This window comes from Sphaerodactylus townsendi, linkage group LG07 (genome assembly GCF_021028975.2).
Source record: "Sphaerodactylus townsendi isolate TG3544 linkage group LG07, MPM_Stown_v2.3, whole genome shotgun sequence".
In the NCBI taxonomy this organism is placed as follows: domain Eukaryota; kingdom Metazoa; phylum Chordata; class Lepidosauria; order Squamata; family Sphaerodactylidae; genus Sphaerodactylus; species Sphaerodactylus townsendi.
The window spans coordinates 79,360,076-79,383,731 of NC_059431.1; the positions used below are offsets into that span (position 1 = coordinate 79,360,076).

A 23,656-nucleotide genomic window follows, 5' to 3' on the forward strand; every position below is an offset into this window, starting at 1 on the left:
GATATGTGTAGACTGCAACTGTTTACAGATAAAAATATTTTATAATTATTTCACACACTAGCCTGTTCACCATTTTTTACATTGAAACAGAAATGTCTTAAACAGCAGGAGTCTTTGTTGTAAAGACTAGGAACCTACTGTTTCAAAATGCTCCAGTCTGTTTAAATTCCATTAAAGTTGGTGAATTTAAGCAGCAGGACTGTGTGAAGAATTGAAACCCATATGTCTGATTTTATTCATTATCCTTCAGTTGTATAGGCAGCACAAATCATGATTCTTATGCCTTCACTGTGTTGTATAGGTTTCCTTTTATGACATCATCATTAAAAGAAAAATGGTCATGCTTGGTAAAATGTTTACTGCAAGTAATAAAAAACTCAGCTCCACGGTCATTATGCCAAATCACTTATTCTCCAAACGTCTGATTCCCTCCATATAGTAGCATTTGAAAATTAGAAAAGGTGTCTAACATACATTTTGATATAAGGCCCCTGTAGTTTATTTAGAATGTAATGTTAAAAAAGTTTACTTTTTATCAGAGATCAGTGTTCTGCTGGCACTCTCTCTTATAGATCTGAACTCTGATTCTTTACACCAACCTGGTTCCCAATCTCCTGGTTCGTAGGCCCATGAAAATTGACCTTATTAGCTTTCCAAAAGAGGCAGCATTGACTGGGTCCAATTTATGTTCTTGACAGTGTCTCAAGTAATGGTTGTAGAGGGTGCTTCTGGGGAGACTCACTCCTTCTGCTGTTTCATAGTTGTCTAAAAGCCACTGGAGCTATTTCAAATAGGAAAAAAAAACTGAACTCAACACACAACGTTACAAAAAAGTTTGCTTTCACAAATACCAAAATAATTTTCAAAAGTTAGCTAATCGTGACTTTTTCCACCCAGTAATTCTCCACAGAAAAGCTAAATGCGTCACATTTTCTTAAAATAATATTACTAAGAACTCATAACACTTGTGACCTCAGACAATATTTCTTTGAGATAATGTTACTTTCAAGTCTGTACACACACACAAAATGAATTCTTATGACAAGAAAGCCCCATGTTTTCACAAAAGTTCACAGTGGTGAGTTTGAGATTATTTACTAGCAAAGTTTATATCTTGATTTCAAGAAAATGTTCTTATTTACATGTGAATAATTTTGGCAATAATTAATCTGCTAGAATGTGTTTGATTATAAGTTGTTAGTGTTAAGTGTTTTCAGAGCTGTGAAGTGTAAAATGATATCAAATTTAGTACTAGTGCTAACTATTGTGGCGGTATGAGACTGTTTCTTTACCAATTATATATCTTTTTAAAAACTATGTCAACCTGACATCCAAATCTTCATTTATTCTGATTATGAATATATCTTCTTCTGCATAGTACAAAATTTGTGTTTTCTAATTTCAACTTTTCTTTTTTCCTACCTCTCAGTTGGCAAAAATTAAGATATATGTATGAGGTATGGCAGCTTGCAACTCTGTTCAGTTTGGCTTGGGAATCTACATTTAAGGTATTTATACTTGTAAATTCCATAAATAAGTCAATTCGTATTATTTATGTTAAATAAAGATACATTTTATGTTATTAAACAGTAGAATAAGTTTTGAGTTGAAAGGAAAGTGAGTATTATATATATTTCCATTTTCCCCAAATTTCTGTCACCCCCCAGTCCCTTGAGATATAAGTCTTTTCCTGAAACTACAGCTTCAAAATTTCTGGAAATGTTACTTCTTTCTCTACTCTTAAATAGAATATTATAGTCAATTGCAGTGATAATGAACTAGGTCCCAAAATATTTGTATTAACATGGGGTTCAAATTTTGAAGCAGGAAAAAAACAATATTCATATGTTAGAAGGTACACTGTATATTGTTAAATGCTTGCAAAAAATGTAGATAACAATCACCAGAGAAGGAAAAAAAAGGGTTAATCTTATGCACCAACAGGGCATATCATTCCTGCTTTCACCTTCTCCCAGCTCTTGTATTGTATTGTACCTTCTCCCAGCAAATACCAAGAAGATAATACTGGAGGTTGGGAAGTTCGCAACATAGGCTGCTGCAGTGAGGAAGTAGAGAAAATAGTCCTTTCTGTCTCTTCTGCCACCTTCTCTTCACCCAAAAGAGCCTGTAACCAATGGGCCCAGAACCAAATATGTCTCTAAATGAAACCAAATATAATGCTTTAAAAAAGGAACTGAAATGTTTAAATCAAATTATATTGGTGGGTAGATGGGATGGAAGAATCACCAATATGTGAGGGAATCACAGACGAAAGCTGTTTCCACACAGATCATCTGTCCTGGGTTCAATGCTGCTCGAAAAGCATTTTTTTCCTACTTCCACACAGCATCATGATACTTGGATTTCCCACCTTCTCTCCACTCTTTCTCAAGCCTGGTTTGCTCTGAAGTTTTGGGGAAGATTGCAGTAAATCTTGGATGACTATCGTATGAATGGGAAGATTTGGATTTTCCTGCCCACTTAAAAGCTATTTTTCTTGACACTATTGTTGTAGCAGTCATTTTCTCCCCCTGCTGGAGGGGGGCATTTTTAAAAAGAAATCAGTGAGTATATTAGTGTGTAGAGTATTGTTATATTAATAACATTGTGACAACATATGCAACGAATTCTCTGTTCCCAGCATTTATTTTATAGAAAAGGAAGTCTCCAGCTCCCTTTTTGCAGAGATTTAAGGGGAAAGTTACACTCTACATCAGAACGTTCTTGACGCTTAAAAAAAATGAAATCAGGATGTTCAAAGAACCTGTTATATTTATTGTTGTAACACCAGTGGTGGGATTCAGCAGGTTCGCACCACTTCGTCAGAACCGGTTGTTAAAATGGTGCTTGTAAACAAACAGTTGTTAAATTATTTGCATCCCACCACCGGAACCGGTTGTTTAATTATTTGAATCCCACCACTGTGTAACGCTATATCAATATAACGATATTCTATAATGATTTTTAATTTCAAAAGCCCTGGTAGCCCTGGAGAGGATGGCTGGCTGCTGTTGGGGTCTAGGGCAGAGAAACTACAGCAAAAACTACCATGTCCAAACCCTGTTGCTGTAGTCCTTTATCTGCAACTGCACCAGCAATGGAGAGCTTCTTAGAGATACTTTATAGAAAGGCAAATGATAGAAGTGGACAATAATCCAATGACAACCATGCACAGAACCACACTAGCACATTAGAACAACTGTGCAGGCTCTCTTTCTGAGCTTTATTACATATTGCAATACCTCATACATGTCCCTTCCTAATAAAAGACTTGAAACAATCAGTGTTTGAGGTGAAGAAAAATTATGGATTACTAATGAACATTACAATTGTAAGTACTGCTAAGCTGTATATTTTATGTTATACAAATGGGCTTTATTAATATTGTGCTTGGTTGATTTCTTGCTCTGAATTTTGAAATGGCTTATCTCTTATAAATAATTGATAAGCATTGATTTAGCATATTCTTCCTCCTTATAGCAGCTACTTCTATTGTGCAGTGTGGGATTTTATTGATATGTGATCCCAAGTCTTGGCATTGCTTTTGGGGGGTGGGGTTCTCACAGGAGGCTACTAGAAAAGGGAAAGCTGTAAAAGAACTGTGTCCACAACCACCTTCCAACCAAACGGAGCTGAATTCATCAAACATCAATGAACCAAAATATAAATGGCAACAGTATTATTTTATTGATGTTATCTATGTCAGATTTCACAGACCATGTGGAAATCCATGTTCAAGTCTGGAATATTCGATAAAATTCAGACTTACGGCACACAAGTACTTCAGCTTCAGAGATCACCAAAGTTTAGTTCAAAGTGAATGTTAGTATGAAACAAACATGCAGCATTTCACAAAAACACAAAATACTTGAATAGCTACATAATAGACTACACAGTGCATTTAGTGAACAAATAGTGACAAGCACTCTGTGCAAGGCAGATGAAGTGTATCAGTCAAGTCAGGTAAAACACATTTTTCACATCAACAGACTTCAAAAAGAACTGTAGCTTCTGGAGAGGTCATTATGTGATTTTAAATTCTAGTATTTATGATATATCAACTAAAATAGCAACTTCTTGAATGTATTACCAGTGCTAATGAAGAGAACTTCTGTAGTATAACGGGGAAGAGATGGAGCTGTAAATCTGGTGGGTTCAAACCTTGGTTCTACCATGAACACACTACATTATCCTAAACTAGCCACTGCCTCTCAGTTCCATATTTGAAATATGGCCAAAAAACAAAAAGAAGTTTGATCAGAATGAAAACTGAATCCATACAAACCCAGAAGGAAACATTTGTGTGGATTAATTTGCCAAACTTGTAAACTTTTCCTGGGAGATTAATAAAGAGGTTAGGGGAACTCTTGATGTAAAAACAAGGCAGCTCTGTTGCTAAGATCATCTTCTTTCCATTACATCTTTTTCAAAAGATCTTATCCGACCCAGAGTTGGCTGATTTAGCTGTGCTGTTCAATGAAATTATAGCCTCTAGAGTAGACTACTCTAGTGACAAGATGATTAGGTGTGACATCTCTTCCCAAAGGAACATTTGATAGTGACCCATCACCATAGTGAAATTGGAAACTCTGCAACCTAATGCACCCACAGAGTACATCTTGTGACCAAGAGTATCTAAGTTTCCTCCCCTCTTTATCCGTGAGGAATGAATGGAAACTAGATCTGTAATGGGAGGGTAGCACCCCGTGACCAAGGAATTAGGTGTGGAGTAGTGAAAAAGGAATTCAGACCCCTGCTGTTAATTTTATACCAATTCTAATCCATATATCCTCAGCAATTTCTCAGATGCCCTTAATTAAAGGAGGGGCCAATGGCCCACTATTGGTACCTTAAAGGATGTGCATTATCAGATCCAAGGACCTAGGATTGAACTCAACATAGTCAATGTCCAAAGCTTTAGTCATTCAAACTAATTGTTCTGAGTACAGCTTGAGGGCCTCTGTTTGAAAAACTGGACATAGATTACTGACGTTGTCTTCAGAAGAAGGCATGAAAGTGTCCTCTGACTAAACATCGGACTCAGAAGGGTGACTGTCAGCAGGATTCTGATGGAGATGTGGTGAATCAATGCAGACATGTTTCAACATTGAAGGATGTTGGGCGGTTGATTTCAGACCATGAGAAGAGATGTGGCACAGAGAAGGCATGTTCAAAAGAGGGCATGGGAGCATATACAACCCCAAACAGCAAGGAAAGGAAGATTGGCAAGGATGACAGAAACCTTGAGGTTGACAAGATGAACAAGTTACCAATGTCAACCTTTTCTCTTGATCTAAAGGAGGCAGAGAGACTTAAAAATATAATCTCCCAATGAATGAGACAAAGGTTTGCTGAAAAGAGGAGAAGTGTCCTTAGACAATGGAGGAGTTGTGGACTGACAGGTACAGACAGTCTATGACTGAGCTGCAAGTACGTGAAAGTTTCTAGAAGCCTTCTGGTCAGAGGTGCTTTTGCATCAGGCAAGAGGTACATGTTGAAGAATATATCTTAATCTTTATTATTACTGTAAAGGCAGTGAAAATACAGACCATCAAGGCCATTCAAAAAGTCTGCCAAAATTTTTGCTTTCATCCCTGTCAACTAGCACTCAACAGAATTTCATAGCAAGATTTCCATAGGAACTCAAAGGACAGTTAAATAAGAAGGTGCGCGGGAATGAAGACTGGGCAATGAGCATCATCATCTAAAGTGAAACAGATGTACTAAACAGAAATAGTCTGCCATGGCCTTCATGCCTATGGTCCAGTAGGGTTGCTAGGCTAGTGCTGGCAACCAGTAGGAGATTGGAAGGGGGGGGGGCATGTAAATTGCCATCATTCCAGCAATGCAACATCACTTCCACTATGAACCTGGACATGAGATAATTACATTGGGGTGACATGCTAGCAATGCCCTCCCTTTTCATCCTACCAAGTGGTGTTGGGCAGCCAATACCCATTTACTGAAAATGGTGTTCAAGAGGACTGCCTTCCATTGGCACTTTTGCCTATTCCCTGTCAAGAATAGCTTGAAAAAGTTTAGTAACATATTTGCATTCTGGCTTAAATTTTACTTGAGATGGAAATTTAGTACGTAGACTTGGATAACCCACCACCTTTCTGCTTCTGTCACTCATCTGCAATTTAGGGATAATAATACTGACTAAATGTATATGCCTGCTATAAGGATTAAGGAGATAATGCATCTGAAATACTTTGAAGCAAAGAATAGGCAACATTAAGATGAAAATGGCTATGTTTGATTTTCTAAATTATTTTAATTAAGAGGATTTGTTTTTCGCTTTACCTCCCCCCCCCCCAACATTTAACAATGCATTGTTTTAGGTCACTGATGCAAATTCAAATTTGCAATTTCAGAAACATCTTTTAAATATGTTGTTTACAGTTATGAAATCACAAGGCATGAATGAAATACATGGGAACTAGTAACCTTTGATGAGTATTAAAATTATTTAATAAGCTGGCAAAATCATATCTAAGTACAGAAAACAAGAGAAGTATACTTTTCAAACTTTTTTATTTATTCATTTAACTTGAATATGTTAAAATATATGTAATTGCTTTTTATCAAAAGAGAGCTACTGTCCAACCATTAAAAAAGCCATATACCTATCCCAATTGTTTCAAAAACAGCACAAACATGCTTTTGCCAAATAAACTCAATCAAGCTTTATTTTTAAAATAATCTGTACTTCTGACAGAAAGTCACTGTTGCCCGTCGAAGCTATTGTTAACAAATCACAGTCTAAGTTAAGAACAAAATTAAGATATTTACTTTAGAAGACAGGGTTGCACTTTCCTGTAAATGATGTTAATCGAGGTCTTCTGTGCACACATTGGGACATGCCATCATAGTGGAAGCCATTAAACTTAGCACACACTGAATATTTCTGGCCTCATGAAAAGGCTGTCCCATAACTGCTTTCACCATCCTCACAATATTTCTCCCGCTATCCTCAGGCAAAAATGCTCACCCTAAAGTAGCATCCAACTTTGCCCCTATAAACTGCACTACTTGTGATGGCTGCAGTTTAAACTTCTTCCAGTTAACATAAATACCCAATTTCTCACACATATCCAACTGTGAGCTGAATGTCCTTTGCAATTGCTCCCTTGACAATGTCACTAAGAGTCAACTTTCCAGATAAGGGTACATGGTACAGCCTTGCATCCACAGGTATGCAACCACTGGTGCCATAACCTTGAAAAATACTCTTGGTACTATAGCTAAACCAAAAGGTTAAACTGTATACTGGTACACCTTCCCATTAAAATTAAACCTTTTTTGTCATTTTTAAAAGTTTTATATAAGTACAAAACTACCAGATCATGAACCAGCCACCCTACAAAGACTATAAAAATGAGAAAAATAAGAAAAGATAGATTGTCTGCAGACCCTCATACATACAACCCCAGTAAATATTATGACCACAGAAAAAATAAAAGAACATAAACAGATCTGTAGACACATACACTACTCCTACCTCACCTTCATCATATACCCTACATACTATATCAAATAATCAGTCTCTTATACCAGTTTTCTGTTTCCTCCCAGAGCAAGAAAAAAAGTCTTTGCAACTTTCATTTTATGAACTGATTACCAATTACATATACAATCTATTTTAAACTATTACTTCTATATCCAAGGTTCTGTGATAATTAATCCATGTACATTAATGGATCCATAATTAATCCATAAAATAGCCTCTGCTATTTTAACGTGTATTTTAAATATGATTTCAGTAAATCCCCCTCCCTTCATTTATTCCAAATTTCTAGCTTTTCCAGCTTGACATACATGATATATTTTATCCACATATATTTTACTAGCTCTGGTAGAAAATCTTTTGCAAATCTTCTCCATCTGATTCTGGCAAAGCACGAATTCTCAATGCAAATTCCTTCAGTCTTAACTCCAGGCCAATTATTTTTTCAGCCTGGCATTATAGTTCTTTTTGGTTAACTTCCATTTTTGTTTCCATCATTTTAGAGTCATCTAAGACTAAGGTTGTTTCCGCACGGGCGGAATACAGCGCCCCAGGGATGCTAAAAACTGTGTCCTGGGAAGGGGTTCGCACAGCCAGTGATGCTGCATTGCAGCAGCGCCGGCCTCACCACCCCCAAGCGGCGCAAAGACACTGCTTCTGAACCTCACTCCCTGAGCGAGGTTTTTTGGAAGCAGTGTCTTCCAACTGCTGCCGTTCAAACGGCAGCAGCTAGAAGGCGCCATTCCCACCCCAAAGTCCCTGAACGCCGTACCTTGTCTCCTGGCTTCTGGCGCGTCGCAGAGGCCAGGGGACACAATCCTCCCCTGGCCTGCAACTCCAGAGACACCGCTCCAGCCTGCAGGGCGGGGGTGTCCCCTGGCTTCTGCGACGCGCCGAAAGCCAGGAGACAAGGTACAGCGTTCAGTGACGGTGCAGCCTGTGCGAAGGCTGCGCTGCCGCCTGCAGCCCTACTGGGACCGTCCATGCAAACGGTCCCAGGGGTGTGTGTCGGCATTGTTTATGCCGATGCACCCCTGCACAATGCCCGTGCGGAAAGGGCCTAAGACCATGGTGGCGAATCTATGGCACTCAAGCTGTTCATGGATTACAATTCCCATCAGCTCCTGCCAGCATGGCCAATTGGTCATGCTGGCAGGGGCTGATGGGAATTGTAGTTCATGAACATCTGGAGTGCCATAGGTTCGCCACCACTGGCCTAAGAGAAGCTTACTTATGTGCCAGCTTTGTGAAAACTATTATCCTTTGCAATGGTAAACATAGTGGTTTGATAAGAGATCTTGAATAGATGGCTGCATAGGAACACTTTTGCTTTCTACAGCTACGCCTGCCATTTTTTCCCCTGTGGCAGTACAGAGCCCACAAAATGGTGGGCACAACTGTAGAAAGTGTACTATATAGCCGTCCAGAGCACTATACAAGTTTTTTTAATCAAAGTGCTATGTTTACCATTGCAGAGGATAATAGTTTTGACAAAGCCAGTCTGTAGATAACATTCTTTACTCTTTTCAGATAATCTCGGGGGGTGGGTATGGGGGAGAGGAAGATATGGTGGTTTAATCCACATCTCCTTTCATGTTTCCCTGAGAAAGAGTATAGAAAAATGCTCACCACTTTGATGAGAAAACTGTTTTGAAGGAGAAAATACTTATAAATTGCTATGATTCTAAAAAGAGCTTTTGTGTACAGACAAAAGCTATGGAATCTCTACAAGTGGTGCCAAGGGTGTCAATATTCAGGGATGATTGCGAGATTCTGCCCCAACAACAACACTATATGTAAATTAATAGTCTGCATAACAGTGAATGGCAACCATTCAGTTAAATGGAAGACAGCAGATATGTACTCAGGGACCTGACAAGGGGAATGCTAAACCTTTTCCCTCATGACTTCAGTGGTAGAACAACATCTGCTATTATCTACTCAATTCCGCATTTTCATCAGGATATCTCCATCCTTATTCTGTTCCTTGGACAATCTGAAGTATGATAGAATTTTGGTAATTAGTATTTATAGATTATATTTTAGTTTTGTTTATGCTGCATGTCTAAACAGATAACAGATATGCCATTAAAGGTCTCATTTCATTTATAGATTATAAATGAAGCATAAAATTATTTTAACCTGTCAACTGCAGTTATAGTATGTCTCTTCTTTTCAAATGACAACAGAATACATATTTGGGTTATCAGCATGAAGTTCACCTTAATGACAATTTAGTTTAAAAGTGATTTTTTAATCTGTTACAGGAACTTTGAAAACATACCATTATTTTAACAAAAGCAGCGTTATTGTGCAAGTCAGGAAATCAAAGTACTCAGCAAGTTGCTGCACTGACATTTTGCCTGAAAGACACAGCACTGAGGTGCTGTGTAAATTTAAAAATGGAAAAGAAGATTCAGAAACAAAACAAAAAGCAGCCAAATAAAACAAGCATTAAGAAGGCAAGCTAAGCATGCAGCACAAGCAAGGGATTAGTTTACATGAAGAAGAAGCAACTTACATGGCTGTTGAGAAGAGAGCTTCTGTGAGTGGACAGACCATCAGACTTTTGTAGTGTTTCAATCGCCATTTCAATCTGATAATAGATGTCATTAAAAAAAGGGCTCAAGACAAGATAGTAATAAAAAGAATGACCACAGAAAATTTGATAGACTGCCTAAAGTTCAAAAGGAAATTTTAGATCAAAGATGGCTAGTAATTACAGTTTACCAAGGGCATAATCTTCAAACCTTTATACAAGCAAATTTTGCAACAGTTCCCAGAGGTTATTTTGCTTCCACAAAAAAAAAGGTAAAGTTCCCAGAAAGGCCACTTTTCCCTCTATTCCATTAAGAAAAAGAGGATAAGAATATGATTTATTGCTAAGCCACAATGCAAACATTTAAGAATCTTTAGCACTCAACATTTTAATCAAAACAAAGAAGCATCCCAAGAGAAAAGCACACAAATTTGAAATATTTGACTGAGAGTTAATTCTTTGGCCTTACAAATTTGCTTTATGCATCTCTTGCAAAGCAGTTATTGAAGTGTCTACTAAATGAGCAGCTTTCATTAAATTCATTATTTAAATTGTTAGTAAATGATCATAATTTATTCATTGGGTTAACACTCTAGCCAGAATCCAAAGAAAAATATTGGTGAGCAGGGGAGTACCGCACATAAAATATGTGCTTGCTCATTTGCTAAACCCATTCCCACCAAACAGCAAAGTCACTGTTCAGTACAAGAAGGTTCTTAAGTTTAATATAATGGAATCTGATGTGTGGAAAATGAGAAAGGCAACGCTCCAAATGTGCACGCATCTTTATCATCGAAAAATGTCTCTTCTTTGGATCCTGGCCTTGTACAGACATCCTTAAAAAGATCACATTCTTATTGCCAGACATTTCAAAAATCCTTTTATAACAACAGAAGTTTGTATTATTTGCCAAATACAAAATGTGAAATGTTAAAAAAAAATAGTTTGGGTCCTATGAATTATGAAGTTTATAAAGTAGAGCTCTCTCCTGCCCCCTTCTTCTGCAGCCACCTATGCCTCCAAAGCTACTTCCTGGTGTTAGGTGCCAGTTGAGAACACACTGAAATGAGTGGGGGGGGGGAGCAGCTCTAGGGTAAATCAGGAGAAATTAACCCCCTCATCCCTTGAGAACTATTCCATGAAAAGAACCCCAATACATATTAAAATACATAAAGTAATGTCTTACTGCATTATGACAGTTATAACTACCATCATTCCATTTTAAACTGAAAAAGAAATTTATTTGAAGGACACTTTTGTGCATCAAGAGAAGCTGCAGTTTGGATTTTCATGTTATGGTACTATTACAATGACCCAGTGTTGTATAGTGGTTAAGGTCTTGGATCAGGATCTGGGAAACCCAGGTTCAAATCCTCACGTGCACCATGGAAGCTTGCCGAGTAATCCTGGACCACTCAAACACACTCTGCCTTGATCCTGACTAGTATTTGGGTGAGAGGCATCCAAGGTATACCAGTGTCATGAGGTGGAGGCAGGCAACCTCCACCTCCAAATGCCTCTTGCCTTGAATTTCTAGGATATATTATGTTTCTGCTTGCAATTTGCTACATCTATAGTTTAGCATCTCAGCCATATATATTGCAAGATATAGGGCTGCAGCCTAAGAACCAAAGGCAGTTTTACTCACTAAAGGGAGTTTTGCCACCTTCCCCTGAAAAACTGCTTGTAAGGACCATGGAACCCTCCAGAAGAGCTTGAGCTGTGTCTAAAAGAGCAACAGCTGAAGAGGCAAAGCCAGTGGAAATTGCTGACACTCTCCACCCACCCTGAGCAAACAAAAGCATCTTACAGAAGCAGCGCTTCAGACTGGCCCGTAACTGCTCAATATATATCACAGATCTACCACAACAGTGCATTTATATTTTTTCCTCTGGGTAAATTCATCAATGCCAGGACCTCTATGCCCCATGGCAGTTAAACCAAATGTCATGACAAGTCTCTGTTTGTGATGGACACAATTGCAGCTTGTTGTTACGCTTACTTGCTTTTTCACTCTCTCCTTCCCTAACTCTCAGAGTACTATTGAAGGCACCCTAGTCTCTAGGAAGTCTTGCATCTTGCTACATTTGCTATAATATTCAAATGAAGGAACCTTGGAAACTATAGCAAATTGGTAAAACTATTGGTACTTATCTGTGAAGGGTCCTCCTCCTCTGAATGGAAGAAGGACGTTTTATTGGCGTTTCCCACCATCCAATCAGTGAGGCAGGAAATGATATTTCTTTCTTCCTCTTCCTGTTAGAATGCCCCTTTTCCCAGTTCAGAAACTCCAAAGGCACAGTGATGTAGGTATAGATTTTTATGGGGTTGGGAGTGGGGCCATGCCCCCACCCACCCCTGGGGGCGTGGCTATGTCTCCCCAAGTCCCACCCCGGCCTCAGTGTTTATAAAAGCAGCTGTCCAAGGCCAGGGATGGCAGACTCCCCTGCCCTGCCCCCCCCCACCGGCTGGGCTCCCAGCCGGCAGCCCCTTCTGCCCTCCTGTCCAGGGAGAGGCGTAGCTAGGGAAAATGGATCCCAGTGCAAAATCTGAGTATTGTGTGCCCTCCCCCAATGGGAAGCTGCTGGAATCCACCCCCCAAAAGCATCACTTTCAATGGTGTTTAAACTAGGGAGCCCAGATTCTCCTTTTAAATCCACCTTAAAGGGAGAATCTGGGGGCCCCAGTTAAAACAACATTGAAAGCGATGATGTTTTGGGGTGGATAATCCCCCACCCTGAAACAGCATCACTTTCAATGTTTAAACTGGGGACCTCAGATTCTCCCTTTAAATCCATGCCGAAGGGATCCAGATGATATATTGGCCCTCACTGTAGCATGTCCCAAGAGGTCGGAATCTCCAATGGAGGTGGAATTGACAGATGTTGAGGTGTTGAGTACCAAGACCTTCTTGGCCATCTGGGTTCACAACTATCACCTCCACCTGCAAGATGGCTATTTGCCTCAGGAACCTCAGGAAGATTGGCACGGGAGGAAAGGCATACAGCAGAGTGTTGGACCAAGGAGAGGTCAAGGCATTTGTTGCTTCTGCCTTCTTGTTGAAGTATCGGGTGAAGAAACATGGGGTCTGAGTATCGTTTGGAGTTGCAAATAAATCTTCCAGAACATCCAGGTTTCACCCAGTCAACCAGTCGAACAACCCTTTCCTGAGGCTCCAGTCATCCACCCGGATCTCCTGGTGGCTCAGCTAGTCTGCTTTAAGATTTGCTGCTCTCTTGATGTGCTCCACTTGTAATGACAGGAATGAGTGTTATGCAACAGTGGGGAGCTTGAATGCTTCCTGATAGAGAGATAATGAGTCGGAGCCCCCTTGGTGGTTCAGGTATGTCTTGGTGGCAGATAAGAATGTGCGTCCCACAAATCTCTGCTGAAATACTGAGCTAGAAAGACCATTCTCATCTCTAAATGACTGAATGGTAGGGAGAATTCCCTGGAGGACCAAAGGCCTTGGGTTGGAGAGTCCTCCACAGAGACATCCCACCACTGGAGGCTGGCATCTGTGAAAAGTTGGACTTGATGAGGTATCCAGTAGCACTTACCCTGAAGAAGATTTGAGGACTTCGTCTACCACCTCATGTTGCATTTTATCTGTTAAGGAACCTGAATAGGGAACAAGCACTTTTGGATGATATTGTCCTGATAGGAGGCTAACACCTGCTGGAGGCTACTGATATGGAATCTCCCCCACTAAATGGCATCTATGGTGGAAGTCAGAAGACCCAGGAGAGAGGACAAGGACATGAAGTTGGAGTATGGCAATGAGGTTGCTGTAGATGGTGTTCAACACCAATTCCCTGATTTTTGGTTCCTTCTTTGGGGGTAGAAAAAATTGTTGACTGAGGTATCAATGATAACTCTGAGATGTTCAAGCCTCTGAGCAGGTACAAGTGAGCTCTTGGCAAGGTTCACTAAGAATCTGTGTTCCTGTGGACAGGTCAAAACCTTCCGCAAGTCGCTCTCTGCATGGGCCAAGGCTGGAGATTAGAGCAGAATGTCATCCGAATACAGATGGAAATGGACATTGGACTGCCCAAGGAGTCAATCCTGTGTGAGAACTTGCACCTGAGTGGTCCCTTCTGCAACTGTTGTCTCGGCTGAATCCAGGAGGCTCCCTTGAAGTCCTGATGATACCTGTGGAGGGTGTGCTGGAAATAAAAGAACTGCTGACCAGAGGATCATCTATCTGAATGGTGGAGACTTTTTGGCATGACCTTAGTTTTGACCAGTTCAAGGCTTTCCCAAACAGCTTCCCCTCTTGAAAGGGATACGCAGAAACAATGTTTTTCAAGTAGAGATTGGCCTGCCATACCTGGAACCACAGGAGATGATGAGTGGCCATGTTAGAGGCCATAGCTCAACCCGTGAAGACAACAATATTGAGAATGGCATCTGCTGAGAAAGCCACTGACTTGAGGAGGCGGCTGGTCACTTCACACAGGCAACAGTCTCTTTGAGGGAGAAGCTAGAGGATCTTTTGTGCCCACACAATTGAAGCCTTGGTTACTATGAACACAATGGAGGCTGCTTTAATCACCATTGCAAGACCTTCATGGGTCTTTCTAGTATAGTGATCTGCTCATCAGTCCAGACTATCTCTGATGTGACCACCTCCATCTAAGGAGAATTGAACCAGGCCACCTCCATCTGAATTGAACTAAACAGAAGGATTGAACAGTGGCAACTGGAGAGTCCACTAGAGGCACCTATAGGAATTCATCAGCGCAGGGAGGAGAGCCATACAACTTTTAAACGTTAGAGAATTGTCTATTTGCCATGGGTTTCTTCAACTTAGCCAGCAGCTTGTTCTCAAAGAAGAGGGGGAATGGGAAGACTTTTTCTTGGAGATGCCACGGGGAAAAAAACTCCTTGCACTTGGATAAGAGGTATTGATAATCCTCTGATCTAAAGTAATGTGCATCCTCTTCTGGCACCTCAGAGTCTATCTCCCCTTCCTCAGAGAAAAAAACTCTCCCTCTTCCCTAGACTCCAAGTTGCCCTCAAAGACTGGAGGGGGAGCTCTGGCAGGGCCTGGATGACTTCTCTTGAGAGCAGCCTTGGTGGGCCATGACTTCCTTCCACCCCCCTGCCCATGGAGTCCTTTCACTTAGGGCTGGATTCCCTTCTATCCTCCACCCTATGTGGGCTAGAGGCCCTTTTGGAGGGCGAGAGGGTCACAAGACTCTGAGATCTGCAATCCAATCCAGGAATGCCCTGCATGATCACGGAAATGACTATGAAGTCATAGAAGTCATAATGAAGTCATAGAAATCATTGGGCAATGGTGGGAAACCCAGAGGGACTATGTTACCAGTTCGATAAGCTGTTGGAGACACATGGTGTTGGGCGCTTCAAGCCTCCTCACTCATGTTGGAGCCCTCTGTTGGCCTGCTGGAAATCTTGGAACCTCAGGAGCAGCAAGGAACGCTGGTGGGGTGGCCATTTTGTAGTGCGTCTTCTCTTTTGTGTGCTTTTTTGCCTCAGGCACCAAGCTGGCTGCCACAACATCAGAGGCCAATGGGACAGTCACGATGGCAAGCCCACAGAATCCCTGAGTGCCCCAGCTTCCAGGGGGCAATCCATATCTTCTTCATAGAGTAACTCCGAATTGTAACCCCTCTGCATGCTGATCTCGCCAGTAAAGAAACTTCCCTCAAAAAAAGGTTGACTGTAGGCAAAGAGAGTGTCTCCCAACAGGATATGAAAAGGAGGAAGAGATGAGACAGAAAAAGAGACAGAAAGATAATAGATAAGAGTGAAAAAAGTAGTAGAGTTAAGAAATAAGGCCTGGAAGTGTCAAGAATTAGCACAGGTAACCTAGCTGCATGTTTCTCTTCTTGAGGCAGTGTTCCCACTCCAACAGGAAGAGGAAAGAAAAATAATTTCCTGCCTCCCAGACTGGATGGTGGGAAACACCCACAAGATGTCCTCAGGGGAGAACTGAAAACCTCAGTTTAATCCCAATTTTACATTGTCAGTTTGGTCAAACTTCTGTGTTCAGTGTTCACTCAATGGCAAGCTGGAGCTTAACTGAGGGCTTCTCAAACTAAAAAGGCCTTCAATTGTTCTCACTATGCAAGGGGAAGGAGGGATGGGGGTGAGAAAAGTGAGATGCAGTTATGCCCACTGCAGAAATTTCTTGAAACCATCAGCTGTATGCAAGCTACAAGGCCTGCTGGAAATGGCACCAGATCAGCCATACATATTTAGAGGAGATTTTATGAATTTGCTTTGTGGCAGCTACTGTCTAAATTAATGTATTCCCTTTAAACGTATGGAACACAGCAACCATGCCTGCAAACTCTTCTAAGCAAGATCTGTTAGAAATGTGAGAGGGGGAAAAAAATAAAAGCTTCAGGTAGCTGTATCAAATTATCTTTGGTAGAGATTTGTCCAAATTTATACAGAACAAAATGGTTTGCACAACTCAGCAGAGTTGCTTAGGTCAGTCTACTTTCAATCTTTCACTGGATAAAGGCACATTCTCAGAACAGCCAGTGCAACTATATTGGAATATTTCTAGCTCTGTAGAGAGTAAGCTTCCTAAACACTCTGCAGTTCTAAAGCGACCCTTCTATGGCTATAAATAAAACTTTTGTAAAGAATGACTTGCCAATAAAAACCTAATGATGTCAGTCAAGGACTCCCAATCTTAGAATAATGTTACGCATGTCTATCTTGTGTTGGCTTTGCACGCGATCAAACATTTTTTTTAAATACTGAATGAATGCGAGAATGACCCATTTTTTGGTTTTAGTATTCAAGTTCTGATTATAGACTTTTTTCCTCTTTAACCTTTTCTTATGGAGCATGTTGTATCAAAAATTCACACAACTGTTATTTAATATGTGAATGATTATGAAAATGTGAGAGTGGATATTATTTTGCACACAAACAGATGCCTGTTTAATACATGTGCACACATTTCACCACTCCATATGCTGAAAAAACATCACTCAGAAAGAACATTCATCAGAAGAGGAGGGGCAGAGAAGGACTTGCAGTATTAGTTATAAAGATTTTTTTTCTGCTTCACAGAATACATATGATAAAAATAACTGGATTCTCTCAAAGCAAAATTGTCTAGTTATCAGGTTACAAAGAGTTAGTTTGAATTATGTAAATGAAGTAAATGTATACACATATTTGCTTACTTCTATTTTTCCACAGCTCCCTTTCTTGGCTATTGCTATATTATTGTGCTGACTCAGAAACCTCTGTCGCATAGGTCCATCCCATGCTGTCCGAGTAATGTGAAACACTTCAAGGGGAGTCAACATTACTTCTTTCTCCACATTAGTATTATTCCTCCCATGGTACCACCCTAATTACAGTACAGGTGGTCCCCAGACGTCTGTCTCTTAAGCCATAAATGCTAGTAACGTGGGGAAAAAACTATTCTCTTTCTGCCAATTTCAATGGTTTTTATAAAATGTTGCAGTTCTTTTGGATGACAGATTTTAAATAAGTAGACAGCCATTAATGAGATAGGAAAGACAAGGAAGAGATGCAGCATAAGCTACTATAAATCTATCAAGTTGCTTCAAGGAACAGAGATAATAGCCAAAAGCTGGTTTCATACCGTCCTCCACATTCTGTTCAAATATTCAGAAATGGTAAAACTATAAGTCTAAATCTTTGAGTGCAGTAAAAAAAAACCCAAAAATTCTTTAGAGAAAACCAAGGTGATTCATTGCTAAAATACCAAAACATCTGTGAAGACATCTGCGTTACAGTTAAACAACCATACAAATGGTTCTATTTTTGATGTCCAAAAAGCTTTTTAAATTTAACAGGAACTCAGCCCTAGTAAGAACATGGGGGAAAACATCTTCCTTGTTTTTCTTTGGTAATTGATTTGCTTTTAAGAAGCTTCTCAGCAATTTAGCCTCTAAGCTAGTAAGTATGAATCTTATGAGCAGGACAGGCACCTCGCTTCAAGGTCCCTACAACATTTGGAAAATCCTCTGGATGGTGGTCTTGCAGCAACCAGCGAGATGTGAACTCTTGAATGCTGCCAGAATGATCATCCAACTCTCAACCCATGAGCTGCAGCCACAAGAACTGAGATATTCAACTTATTAGTTAACCAGTATTTCCAATTATGCCAGACAGGAAATCTTCAATGAGAGAGCCAAGAGTCAACACTTCTGATTCCATGTACAAGAGCTGAATGATAAATTGGCAGGAGTGGGGTAATTAATTCAGTGTAACAATTAAGGACCCCATCACATTCCTGTATTGCATGAAAAGAACAATAATGGGACACTACTCTATAATTTTTTTCATATACAGAACATATACATTTGCTATGCTTTTTATTAAATAAATATGATCAAATGTAAGGTACAAAATGACCATTGGTATTCACCATGAAGAATCTTTCTCCCCTGAGGATAAAAGGACATCTTGAGGGTGTTGTCCACCATTTAGCCAGGAAGGCAGGAAATCAACTTTTTTTCTACTTCCGGTTTCCCTGGGGAAAGCCCCCTGCTCTTCAGTTTTGGTCTTTCTGAACAGCAGTATTCAGACCTTCAACTTAACTCAGAAAGAACACGCAACTTGCCCAGAGCAGAGAACATTTGTGAAGAAAAAACTGATAAAGGAAACAGGAAAGAATGCTAAAAAATCACTAACTGTTGCCTGAAAAACATGTTTCAAATAAGCATCATATCAGAAGAGGATGAGAACAGGGAGGCCAATATGTCCTCTTATGCTCAGGGGTGAAAGACCCTTCACTATGAGTACAAATGGTCGTTCTTTCCCTGAGCTGGAGGACATCTTGTGAGACCTTCTCAAGCAGTGCCCATGCATAAAGCAGGCTGTTACACACTCTATTTCACATGCTGTAATACATTGGCCAAAAGCTGCATCGGCTGAGCAACAGCTGTTAATTCTGTAATGTCTTACAAAGGTAGAAATCAACACCCAGCTGGTGGCCTTCTAAATTTCCTCAACTAAGGTGCTTTTGATTAGTGATGCATTTGTAGCAACACTCACAATGAGTTCACAGTTATGCCTGCTGGAGGGCTTAGCCCCTGGGCCCTATATGTTTCCACTGTACAGTCTTTTAAGAATTTGCTGGAGTGTCAAGATCCTGGTCCCCTTATTATATGAGGTTATAGATATGAAAAAAGTTCTGTCTTTTGAAATTTGGTTCTAATAATGAAAGCCTTTACTGCCCCACTATCATCTGCCTGCCTTCTTAAAGGCTTGCGGCTGTCCTCAAGCCTTTTTATTTAAGATAGCATCTTTGAGTCAACAGGCAATGAAGCAATGAAACTCCTTCTTAACTCCCCCCAACAAACATGGTACACAATTGGAGATATTATTTCTCTATCCTTCAAGCATCAAGTTTAGTTCTCAATGACATGATCCAGAAAGAAATAATAGCAAACTGTTCAAACATGTAATCTAATGTATTTAAGGTTCACCTGTTCCCATGACTGCCACTACAGCATTTTCCATTTGGTAACTGTTAAAAGTTGTGATTTTTCAAATACTAAACTTGTATTAGGTGATAAAATCCCCCCCCCCCCAAAAAAAATAATAGTCATTGATGGTATCAACTAACTTGATAGACTTTGTTTCCTTACAAAATATTTATCAGGGTAATGTAAGGTTCCATATAGTGTTCCTATTAGAGAAACACCAAGAAATTATGCAAGGTTCTTGTATTTTTCAGAATAGTGGTGTTCTAGAAGAAAAAAAATCTGACTTTGTTGATGCAAAAAATAATAACAATAATTCACATTATGGAAGCATATCTGAAAGCTGAATTTACTAGCCACTCTTTTTCTCTTTTGCTATTTTAATACCAATTAGTCATAATATTAAAAAGCACACAATCTGCTGGAAAATTTCTATCTCTTGAAAGCTCTGCAGAACAGTTTTTTTTAATTTACCAAAACAGATGGCATGTGATACAATTATGGTTTGCCATGTACAGCGTCATCAGTTGATAAGTTTACTCTAAACCATGTAGTTTTTAAAACATTTTAAAAACAAACTGAGAGGTCTATTTTTAAAAGTCAGTATACCTCCCACAGTTATAAAGAGAAAATGAAATGCACCTGAAATATTATCTTTAAACTTAGGAACAAATATAACATTGAAAAATATCACAAAGTTGATGTGGGGGGAGGAAACCAATCTCATTTTAAATGCTGGGGTTTGGTAATACTTCATTAACAGCTCTGTGTTTGAAATTGTTTCTTAAAAACTTTCTAAGCCAGGATCTAGGGATTTCTGTAATGCTATTTTCAATTTCCTCTTTCAATTACATCTCTTTTACTTCCTTAGATGCCACTTCAGAAGATTCAGTCCCTGAAAAGAATGCTCCTGAAAGTCGGCCCAGAGAGAAACACTTGGACATATGAAGCTGCCTTATACTGAATCAAGCCAATGGTCTATCAGGGTCTGTATTGCCTACTCAGATTGGCAGCAGGTATCCAGGGTCTTAGGCTAGGAACTTCACACCACCTACTTCCTGATCTTTTCAACTGGAAATGCTGAAGATAAAACTTTATACCTTCTGCATGCCAAGCAGGTGCTCTGTCATTGAGCCACAGACCCTCCCCTGAGTATAGGGCAGAAATCAAAATCCAGGTTTTCATATGAAAATTCCACACCTGCCTTCTGGATTCTGCTGCTACTATTTTTATTGTACTTACTATGTGAAGACCGTACTCATGTGAGGGCTCCCTGTGGCTTCCCACTGACCAAGGCCACAGCACAAACTTCACTGACCCTCTATCTTACATTAATCCCATTCAGCAATTGGTTAAGACTTTCCGGTTTTTCTCTGCCTCCTTGTGCATATCCTACAAATATAGCTTTCCCCAAATTGGTTCTTTCTTTTTAGAATCACAATATGGAAAATTTATATTGAGACTATTTAGTAAGGATGAAACTGAAAACTAAACAGGCCTGCTTTCTAAATAAGGAATTCCAAATTCTCACAAGCTGGTTTCATCTGTGGCACTAACTGTCACTTTGCAAGTTTTCAAAAAGTTCCAAATCTGCATGACAAATCCTTCTCCCTATTTTCTTAACACAAAAGTTTGAATGCATTTCAATGGCAAACTGCACCAAGATTTTAGCTAATCGTGGTCTTTTTCCATGCACATATATACCAGATATTCAATTTAGAGGTGAAAGGAATATTGTTCCAGAAAGTGCAACACTGGAAATTCAATCATTATATACTCATCATTATATTTATTTTAAAGAAATATATATATTTTTAAATCTCCAAGGTTGCCAATTTTTGTACACACAAATAACACTGATGAAGGCTGTGGGACTACTCATACATTTTTGTACAGCTGGTAGAAATTATGTGGGACAAAATACTGTGTGCTGTTGCTGTGTAGCTGTTAATATTTCAAGGCTCTTGAGTAACCTGCACTGAAATAAACACAGATTGTGCAGCAACAGTATTTTGTAGATTAAGCAAACCCATGACTTCCATAACTTAAAACAAACACAATGGAAACGAGGACCAAGCATCTAGATATAAAGGTATATATTCTAAACTACTTACTGTAGCTGGGGAGGCTCGTGTTGTGTGAGTCACTGAATGGCCTGAATTTTCCATTGAATTGCCAATCAGGTAGGTACCTCCAGTGCTGCTGATAAGCTGTCCTCCAGTGACACCCATCTGAATGCCTCCAGTTCCCACCATACTGTGAGAAGAGACCACTGTTGTCACCTGTGCAGAACTTCCTTGGGTATCAAAGTAATTCCCCCCAGTGTTTTGGCTGTACATCTGAGTTTCTGTGTAAGGGTACGTAGTTGTTCGTCTTAAGGAAGAGAAAAGGAAAACAGTTGATTATAAGTAAAGTGAGTCAATTTGTCTTTGTGGAGCTGAGGGTATATCTGCTACAAACAAATATGATAGGGTACAAGGTATTTTTATCTTATAATTTATAATAAATTCTTTTCTTGCAACAGCTATTACAAAGAAGGAATAAAAACAGAGTAAACGAGTATTATTCTCACAGTGCAATCCTATGAAAAATTACTTCAGTATAAGGCCATTGATTTTAATGGTCTCAAAATGAAGGAACTCTGCAGGGAGGATATCAGTCGGTGAACTAAAAATAATGTGACACACCTTTTGCTAATAGCAAAACAGAACAGGAACACAAAGTATAAAGTTCACCACTGTTTTATACTCAAGTCTTATACTCAAACCACCCAACACTCTAAGATCAGAATGTGAATATATTCCTTGCAAAAGGAAATATAGTAAAACAGATAATCTACGGTTAGTGATAGGAAAGGAAGTTTGATTTGGAACAGAATATATATTTCTATCTAGGAAGGTTCCTTCTATATGGAACTAAAAGCATCATTTTAAATATTGGGTTCTACCTTCCTTAAGCAATTGCAGGCAGAAAAAGAGTTGCAAAAAATCACCTCTCAAAGTAGAACATGCATTCTCAGTTCAGTAACTTCCATAAAAAAACAAATTACACATGCAACTATGAAATAACGAACATAAAGAATTCAAACATTGCAACAGAACACATTAACAGTTAAAGCACCAGGAACAAATGCACATATACGCAGAGCAACTGACAAGTTAATGTAAGACCCGCTCTTTTTGATGACATATATATCTGAAAAACCCTAATCTTGCATTTGAATAAATACTTTCTACTTTATACTTTAACAATACACTCCTGAAACCATTTGCTTCGGGAGGTCTTGGAAACTATTTTCACTTTTACAAGAAGAGAAAAGGCAACAGAGACTCTGACTTATGAAAGTCAGATATTATTTCAACATATGTGGACAGGGCTCTGCATAAACTCAGAAAGCACAAGCCATCTCTTAACAGATGAGACAATATGAATCTAGGCTTATTTCTTGTGAATTGGCCTTTGGGACAGCTATGAGGTCAGGTCAAAGGATGACTTTAATATCATGGGATACACACAATTTCAGTCGAATAGATAGTTCACTGAATTCTGATACTCCTCATAGTCACAATAAAGTGGCGAAGCTGCAATGGGGCAAAAGTGGGAGGGCACCATGCCCCGGGCGCGCACCACTGATGTCACATAGAGGCAAAAAAATCACCCCCCGACCCTGCTCCCAGGGGCTGGACATGGGTGGATAAGGGGGCATGGGCGAATCGGGACAGGGGTGAGGTGAGGGCGCGCATGGGCAGGTTGTGCCCCGGGCGCAGTTTCCTCTCCCTCCATCCCTGTCACAATCACAAACAGAACCTTGAATGTGAGATGCTCTAAGGTGACTTTCTGTAGAGGCTCCAATGGGTGGTCTCATAAGAGCCTGTAAACAGAAACATGGAAGATGATGCTTTACCAGAGCACAGGACAGTGAAGCCATATTAAAAAAAAAACACTTCATGTGCACATGTCTAGATATTGGAATCCCATCTCTGTAGGCAAGAATAGATGTTAAAGGTGTTGCCTGCAGAGTAACTGAACCAGGTCAAATTAAAAAAAGGACTAAAGTCCTCTGCAATACTATGATTTTCTTCTTTATCATAAAGAAAAAGCAGCCTAAATGGAGAAATATGTCCTAGAAGCAGAAGACTTCCTTGAAACTATTACAAT

General features: G+C 39.7%; 1 protein-coding gene across 2 annotated transcripts in view; it reads right to left on the reverse strand.

Annotated features, from left to right (window-relative positions):
• Positions 1-23,656, reverse strand: part of RFX3 (regulatory factor X3) — a 209,299-nt gene that overhangs the window by 35,378 nt on the left and 150,265 nt on the right. For both annotated transcript variants that reach the window (XM_048502924.1, XM_048502925.1), the window contains 3 exons: positions 21,613-21,871; positions 10,032-10,106; positions 600-781 (listed from right to left, as the gene is read on the reverse strand). In XM_048502924.1, the coding sequence (XP_048358881.1) occupies positions 600-781; positions 10,032-10,106; positions 21,613-21,871 (516 nt within the window). The remainder of the gene's footprint in view (positions 1-599; positions 782-10,031; positions 10,107-21,612; positions 21,872-23,656) is intronic.